Source organism: Littorina saxatilis, linkage group LG12 (assembly GCF_037325665.1).
Source record: "Littorina saxatilis isolate snail1 linkage group LG12, US_GU_Lsax_2.0, whole genome shotgun sequence".
NCBI lineage: Eukaryota > Metazoa > Mollusca > Gastropoda > Littorinimorpha > Littorinidae > Littorina > Littorina saxatilis.
The window spans coordinates 23,665,729-23,673,027 of NC_090256.1; the positions used below are offsets into that span (position 1 = coordinate 23,665,729).

The 7,299-nt window shown below is 40.5% G+C and overlaps 1 protein-coding gene across 1 annotated transcript; it reads left to right on the forward strand.

Annotated features, from left to right (window-relative positions):
• Positions 1–45: 45 nt before the first annotated feature.
• On the forward strand, positions 46–7,294 carry LOC138981566 (vesicle transport protein SEC20-like). Its single transcript, XM_070354524.1, has 6 exons — positions 46–185; positions 2,879–2,971; positions 3,966–4,057; positions 5,190–5,291; positions 5,555–5,676; positions 6,181–7,294. The coding sequence occupies exons 1-6, from the start codon at positions 105–107 to the stop codon at positions 6,372–6,374; spliced, it is 684 nt and encodes a 227-aa protein (XP_070210625.1). The 5' UTR covers positions 46–104; the 3' UTR covers positions 6,375–7,294.
• The last annotated feature ends 5 nt before the right edge of the window (positions 7,295–7,299 follow it).

The window sequence follows — 7,299 nt, forward strand, 5'->3', positions numbered from 1 at the left end:
TTAACATGAAAAGAGTTTGATTTAAATATAATGTTGTGTCGATACAGAAGTTAAAGCAACAAATTTAATGTCGTAATTTTACTTCAAGCCCGCTCGACGGCAGAATGGCAGCAGAAGACATCCACGTCAGGTTGTGTCTGCAAGACATCATCAAGCTTGATCTTGAGGCTAAAGCTCTTATTCAGGTACTCGAAAAACAGCTTGCTTTGATCTTCTACAGATCTGTGCTGAGAATTAGGGTTTTGTTCAGACTGGATGCACTTGGCGGTACCAATATAGTATGCATCAGTTGTTCCTACCACTACAGTACCACACCAACCAAAATAAACTTAATTACAGCTGTCCCTCTCATGAACGGACACCCTTGGGCCATAGCAAAACTGTCCGTACATTGCAGGTGTCCGGTCACGGGAGGGGTGAACACACCACCCCCTCCCCCATACACTCGCACAGAGACACACAAACAACAGGATTGAGTCTATGCTAATCACTTCTTGTGGCTACTAAACAATAACAATAAACTCCTAATACTTCTTTAAACGTTCTGTAAAAAGGATTTGTATGAAAAGTGTTGAAAAGAAGAGATAAAATAAATCCTCAAGGCAGTGAACACACTCACCATGCACTGACATGTATACGAAAGCAGCCACACAAACACAGCACAGAGGAGCGTGTGCAGATGCTTTGCAAGAATAAGCTTGAAAACCAGTTTGAATAAATAGCAGCAGATAGAGCTGCATGTCATAATCATGTAATTTATTTGTTTCTTGTCTGGCTTTATTGACTGCATGCCAATCATGTGGCATGGCAGTGACTTTTCACTCTTCAGTCGGAAATACACTGTACATAACACAGCTCCCACTCTATAATAACACTCTCCCTCACTAATGCCTACCCCAAGCGGTGACAACTGATGCTTGGAAATTGTGTGGAAGAGTACACCTCTCTATTTCTCTCCAATGCTCTTCCTGCTGACATACGTGACACCGGACACCCCACAGAGTTTAGCCAGCTACCCTGCCACCCCCCCCCCCCCCCCCCCCTGCCTCTCTCTCACTCCCTCCAGCCATGTACTGTTGGGGGCTGTGGCCAGAGAGGCCAGCTGCACTGTTCACTCAGAGCAAAACCAGTTGACTGTGTCCTAACTTTTGACAAAGCAAGACAACTGAAGGGTTCATAGATTAGGCAACCGACTCACTGGTCAAGGCTGAGGGAAAACAAGAGTATCTTGTCAAGGAAAGAGGTTACACACAGACACAGGATGCTGAGAACTGTGGCCGGTTTTTCACTCTCTTTCGCTCAGGACCTTCATCGACTGTGGTTTCTGTTGTTTACGTCCAACAGACAAGAATAAAGAGCTCAGTGCAGTTTCATGTTGGCATCTTCGCATGTACTCCACTCCTGACCAAAACTACCCCCTCTCCTGATGGGTACACGTGCACTCAAGTTATCAGTGACTGTCAACATGAAACTGCACTGAGCTCTTTATTCTTGTCTGTTGGACGTAAACAACAGAAGACTTTCTTGTGCTGTGCTCTGTGAGAGGTGTTTTCTTTGTGCTTAATATTATTTTGTTTGGACCTAGCTATTAATGTGTACATTGTTGTTAAACAGTTGTTTGTTGTATGTTTACCAGGGTTTGCTAGTGTGTGATAGGGTTCGTGTCCGTCTGAAGATGTTAGTTTCTTTGTTAGTCCTGTGTTGACAACTCTTTGACAAGCGCTTAGAACTGTACCCACGGAATACGCGCTACATAAGCTTCATATTGATTGATTGATTGTCATCACGCCATTGCGGCTGTGATCTTTGTACCAAGAGCCGGACTGCTCTGTTATCGATTTTGTTGTGGTGAAAATTTGACGATGGTCTGTCCGTACATTGGAGGTATGACCTGCTGTTGGGACCGAAAATGAGTGTCCGCGTCCACGTTTTGCAGGTGTCCGTTTAAGGGGGGGCAAATATAGAAGGAAAACACTCCGTGCTGAGCAAATGTGTCTGTACATGTCAGGTGTCCGCTCACGCCGGGGGCCGTACATTGCAGGGACTGCTGTACTGATCTTGCATTTGAAGCTGGCACTTTATGAAAAATAGATGAGATGTATTACAAAATGCAGCAGAAAACCCTGATTTCACTACAGAGTGATCAGGCAATTTTATATTGTGGTATGTAGCAGGCTGGGGATTGGTAGTAGTGCATGGTCAGCTGGGAGAAACCCTGTCAGCTGTTACATTAAATTGATTAACAATAAAATATAAACATTGAGGTCTATGGTCGGCATAGTTGAGCGGCTATTTCACATGGAGGTCTGGTTGGTGAAAGGCGCATGCAATTCACACTATTTAAGAGACAGCCGGTGCCAGGTGAGCTAACAGTAACAGTAACAGAAAAAGCCTAAACAATGTTTTAAGACAGCTATATATATCTGTCACACGCCACTAATTTTGCCCTCCACAGGCGGCTACGCATAAACGCTGACGTCGAACATGTATACTGAAGAGAGACATGTTAAGTTTATTTTGCACACTGTAAATTGCATGTGACAATGACATCAGTGGAGCTATGACTGATGACATCTTAATTGTAGTGTCCATGGCAGCTCTCCCACTATTCCCACCATGCATTGAAGACAATCCAAATGTCTTGAGAACTTACTAAAAGCACTCAATAACCCTCCCTGTTCAAATAGGGCCTTCAGATCAGTGCACCTCTTCCCCCATAACACAACAGAAACACACACATAGGTTTCCCTTCGCCAGCTGTTCAGAATTTTGCACATACAGACAGCAGGTTTTCTAGATTATGTTTGCCATGTTTTTGTTTTACCAATGAATTTTGGCCGCCGTTTTAAAATTGAGTCGATCTTGTGTTTATACATAGGACATCCGAGATCATGCAGACACAGCAGAAGTCCTGGAGGATCTCAGTGGTCAGGCCAGAGAAAAGTTTAACAAACTTCGAGCAAAAATTGATGTAAGTTTATTTCCATTGGCATTGTTGTTATGGGTACTACTTACTGTTGCATAAATTCATTCTTTTTTGAAAACTAACTATTATTAATATTATCAAGAAAATGCATACCCCCCGCGGGTTAGGGGGAGTCCCATATTGGTTGGGACGAGAAAGAATTTACCCGATGCTCCCCAGCATGTCGTAAGAGGCGACTAACGGTTCTGTTTCTCCTTTTACCCTTGTTAAGTGTTTCTTGTATAGAATATAGTCAATGTTTGTAAAGATTTTAGTCAAGCAGTATGTAAGAAATGTTAAGTCCTTTGTATTGGAAACTTGCATTCTCCCAGTAAGGTCATATATTGTACTACGTTGCAAGCCCCTGGAGCAATTTTTTGATTAGTGCTTTTGTGAACAAGAAACAATTAACAAGTGGCTCTATCCCATCTCCCCCCTTTCCCCTATCCCATCTCCCCCCTTTCCCCATCGCGATATAACCTTGAATGGTTGAAAACGACGTTAAACACCAAATAAAGAAAGAAAGAAAGAAAATGCATGTATACATGTGTATGAATGCCTACCCACACCAGAGCAAGTACCAATGCTAAATGATGCATTGAATTCTTGTTACATGTAGAACTATTTTTTTTACAAAAATGCTTGTAATTTTTGGCCATACATCTACGTGTTATAAATAATTTCCTGAAATTAAGCAAAGGATGGAAAAGAGATGTTACCAATTGTTTTAAACAGGTCTAAGGTTTTAAATACTTTGACCTGTTTTTTCTAAACATGACAAGAATGTAAGATATTTTACTGTGTCATAGCCAATTTGAAAATGAGAAATTTTTTAATCAGGTCATTTTTGTAAAAGCTCCAATTTGTACAAATCTTTTAAGGTTAACAGAGTAGGAAGTAGACATTTGAAGTGGGTTTCCTTACTTTGGAGTTCTTATTTTATGATTGCTCGAAAAAAATTTTAAGAGTTCTTATTGTTTAATGATTGTTAAATTTGCAGGATCTGGCAAGACTGGGTCATGAGCAAGACACAACTGCAGACAAAGAAGCTATACTCACCAATGTCAAGACTCTTAAGCAGACGTTATCTGGGTATGCATATATATATATATATATATATATATAAGGACAAATCCCGCGTTAGGGCGACATTGTGTCACCCAAAGGGATATTACGTTCTTTCCGTCCTCTATAGGCGACGAAATAGGTCAAACTTTTCTGCATTTTTTAGTGGAAAATGCTTCGACGCCGGAGCGGGTACTGGACCCAGTGCCTTTGTAGTGCACTTGCACTACAACCGCACTTTGTAGTGCACTTGCACTACAACCGCACTGGGTCCAGTACCCGCTCCGGCGTCGAAGCATTTTCCACTAAAAAATGCACAAAATTTACAGGACGGAAAGAATGTCAATACCATAACCCGGCAATGTTGGCGCAGTGGTATTGCAATAAGTCAAAGACAGTGAAACCATTAGGGCGACCCAGAAACCGTCGCCCTAAACACCAAGTACAGTAAAAATATCCCTTTGGGCGACACAATGTCGCCCTAACAGCGGAATTATACTTATATATATATATATATATATATATATATATATATATATATATATATATGTTTTGTTTAATCGGTGTCTTCGTATTTGTCCTAAACCCATGCTAGTTAGCACCATATTCAGACCTCGATATGACTGAGCAGTATATTTGAAGACACTGAATCCTAAATAGGACTGTTTCATTATGATTTTAGTTGCGATTTGGGTCTTTCTTTGATATAGTTGTCTTGGTGAGTGACACTGATTTAATGTATCTTTGCCTTATTTTATGTAGTTAACATTTGTATTAAAATACTACATGTATTGATATTCTCTGTTGTTGTTTTGTGTGTGTGTTGGTTTTGTATACAATACAGGTAATCCATTCTATAACTTCCAGTTTCCCATAGTGTGTTGTGTAAATCATGTATAGTATATTCAATCAATTAATATCAATCAGTATGTTCACATGTACCTTCATACTTGAGGCTTTTAAGAATGTTTTTAGGAGGTACATAGCTTTGACTTCAACTGTGGACGTCACTTTACTTTCACGATGAACAAAAACACCTGCAAAACAAGCTTTGTCTTTTGAAAAAAGCTCTGTATGTAGATGGTCTTAACTGTTTTGGAATATGGCAATTACTAAGCTGTTTGTGTTTGTTGTATCATTACCCTGATCTGTGTAACAGAACCTTGACGAGTCTACGACAGGCCAACCTGGCAACTCAGCTGACCATCGAGAGAAAGACAAAGGAACAGCTACTGGATGGAGGGACTCAGGTCAGACACAGGTAATTGCACAGGATGTATCTACATACATGCCTCCTCTCTGCACACTCGTGTGTGTGTGTGTGTGTGTGCGTGTGCATGCATGTGTGTGTGTGTGTGTGTGTGTGTGTGTGTAAAATAGAATGAGAGTTTAGAGGGACAGTACAGATTAACCAACTGTTACTTAGCAAGTAAGGTCAGTTGTCAGACATTGCATTATGCCAGTATGTGCATTTCATCCTGTTCTCATGTTACTTAAAGACATTTCCTTTTGTTCTTGTTACAGGGGTCAAGGTAACAAGGAAACGTTGGCTAAAATGGCCGGGGACATCACAGAAAGCCTGCTGAGTCTGAATCGCACCATGGCCAGTCAAGTCCAGCACAGTGAAACTACCATGACCTCATTAGGTAAAATTCTGATAAATGTTTGGCCTGATCAGAGATTAGTTACATTACTACATGTACATGTGATGAAAGGGAATGCTAAGGACCAGCCAAAAGTGTCCCTCCATAGCAGGTGGCCTGTCATGACAGGTATTATTTTTATAAAGATAATAGTGACAGCAAAAGTTGTCCTTTCATTGGAGGTGTCCTCTCATTGGAGTGGCAAGCAAAAGAGTACCAAAAAAACCCCATATTAATTCCAGAATCTTTAGACTGGCATTGTGTCATACACGTATAAATCAAAGTCTGAGAACATAACGTACTGAATGTCTCAGGACAGTGGTTTTGCATCATCTTACTTTTTCAAAGCAGCTGAGCGACAGTGAGTTATGTCAAGGCTCATGAGAAAGAATGACTTTTATTTTAGATTTTACCTTTGAGAGAAGACATGCAAGATGTTTGGACGGTGAACTCTGGAGATTTGATGAAGCCTGGACTTTAATGTGTAAAATATTTTACTGTTTGCAGTCAACTCCTCATCATCCGTAGGAGAGATTCAGGACGAGTTTCAACACATGGGGGGACACATCCAGCACTCGCATCGTTTGCTGACCAAATATGGGCGGCGAGAGTTCACAGACAAACTCCTCATCTTCCTGGCTCTCGTTCTCTTTTTTGGAACCGTCTTGTACATTGTGAAAAAGCGCATTTGGCCCTCATGATGAATGGCTCTTTATTGTTAACAAATTATTTTGTGTTCAAGGCTTAGGTGTTACCAACTGTGATCCTGAAAGTTACAATGTGAGCTGCGTTTCAGCAAAGCTTGAAGCGAATACCGTGTTCATTGTTACTTTTCTGGTGCCGCATGCGCTGCTTATCTTCAAACTAACCTTAAATATTTACCTTGAAGAAAATAACATGCACGTTTTGTGCATTCGCCTTTTGATCAGACAAACGTTTTTCTTTTTTTTTGACATACACCGCAAAGATTAAAAAAAAACCACCACCAGTGCAATAGATGCATGTAGCTCATCAATAGGTTGATGAAAACTTAAATGGTGTACCAGGGTCAGCTAATGCAATGAAGACAGTGGAGTATTTTCTTTATGGCGTTAGAAGTGAAACAGAAAATGAGATATTAAAAGGAAGGGTAGTAAAGTGGCATGTTTACCCAAGGGTAGTAAAGTGGCATGTTTACCCATTTCACTCATTTTGCTGCAAGTTGTTGATGAGGATCACATGGCCTTTACATTTAATACCATTTTGAGGGTTCTTTTTTCTCCATTAAAAGAATGTCAGCTGCTATTTTGTTAGTCGCTCAAACAAGTACATGTATCTCCTACTCTGATTCACTGACCTTGAAAGATCTTATTTTGCTTTTGCCAGCTCCTGCCCTTTCAGTTTGATCTTTCTTTTTCTTTTTAGCTCTGTATCATTCACAGGATAATGGGGATCTTCAGGTCAAATCTGGCCTGTTTATGGTATCAGATTGATGCCGAGTACATCATGATTTGCTCTTAGTTATGTCTGATTTCATATTCTGGTATAATTGGAAGTGTATGTAAAGTGTAAATGTACATGCGAGATAGTAAATGGACATGCGTGAATGTATGACAACCATTAAATTATGTTTAAAAAAAGGTGTTG

What these genes read in the sequence shown, in the direction of transcription:
- LOC138981566 (XM_070354524.1), top strand. Translation starts at nt 105, where the DNA reads ATGGCAGCAGAAGACATCCACGTCAGGTTGTGTCTGCAAGACATCATC. An exon ending in AGGCTAAAGCTCTTATTCAG is followed by an intron (nt 186 to 2,878) that starts GTACTCGAAAAA and finishes GTTTATACATAG; the next exon opens with GACATCCGAGATCATGCAGA. An exon ending in CTTAAGCAGACGTTATCTGG is followed by an intron (nt 4,058 to 5,189) that starts GTATGCATATAT and finishes TCTGTGTAACAG; the next exon opens with AACCTTGACGAGTCTACGAC.